This window comes from Alligator sinensis, unplaced genomic scaffold, assembly GCF_000455745.1.
Source record: "Alligator sinensis unplaced genomic scaffold, ASM45574v1 scaffold850_1, whole genome shotgun sequence".
Taxonomy (NCBI): Eukaryota; Metazoa; Chordata; order Crocodylia; family Alligatoridae; genus Alligator; species Alligator sinensis.
The window spans coordinates 173,025-173,529 of NW_005842742.1; the positions used below are offsets into that span (position 1 = coordinate 173,025).

Sequence of the window (505 nt, forward strand, 5' to 3'; positions counted from 1 at the left end):
GGCCCCCCCACCTGCTGCCCCCGCCTTGCCAGGACCTCACACCCCCTTCCCGCAGGATCCAAGTCTCACCCCTTAGGCGTCACTCCCCTCCCAGAGAACCTAGGCGCCCGGGCCCCTCCACCGCCTGTTCTGCCCACTACCGCCACCCCCCTCCTCCCAGGGAACCCAGACGTCGGGGTACCTGGGGCCAACACAGCCAGGGCCCCCAGCAGGGCAGCCATCCATGTCCCAGCGACCATCATGAGTGCGAGGCCCTGATGTTGCATGCGCATGTGAGCGGCCAGGCACAACCGGGGTTTATACCCCTGCCCCCCTCACTTCCCGCTCCCACCCCCTTGCGCCAGGCACCCACTTCCTCTGGGCCAACGGGTCCCGTTACACAACTGACCCCCTGTGCGTGCGCGCACACACACACACACACACAAAACGGTCTGATGGGGGCAGGCCTGGGAACACACACACACACACACACACAACCCAGGTGTGTAGGACACAGAAAGAACCC

At 65.7% G+C, this 505-nt stretch overlaps 1 protein-coding gene across 1 annotated transcript in view; it reads right to left on the bottom strand.

Annotated features, from left to right (window-relative positions):
• Window positions 1-287, bottom strand: part of LOC102371936 (ly6/PLAUR domain-containing protein 5-like) — a gene marked incomplete at its 3' end in the record, with an annotated part of 2,879 nt that extends 2,592 nt beyond the window's left edge. The window contains exon 1 of the mRNA XM_025216478.1: window positions 182-287. Coding sequence (XP_025072263.1) covers window positions 182-272 — 91 coding nt within the window. The remainder of the gene's footprint in view (window positions 1-181) is intronic.
• Between the last annotated feature and the right edge of the window lie 218 nt (window positions 288-505).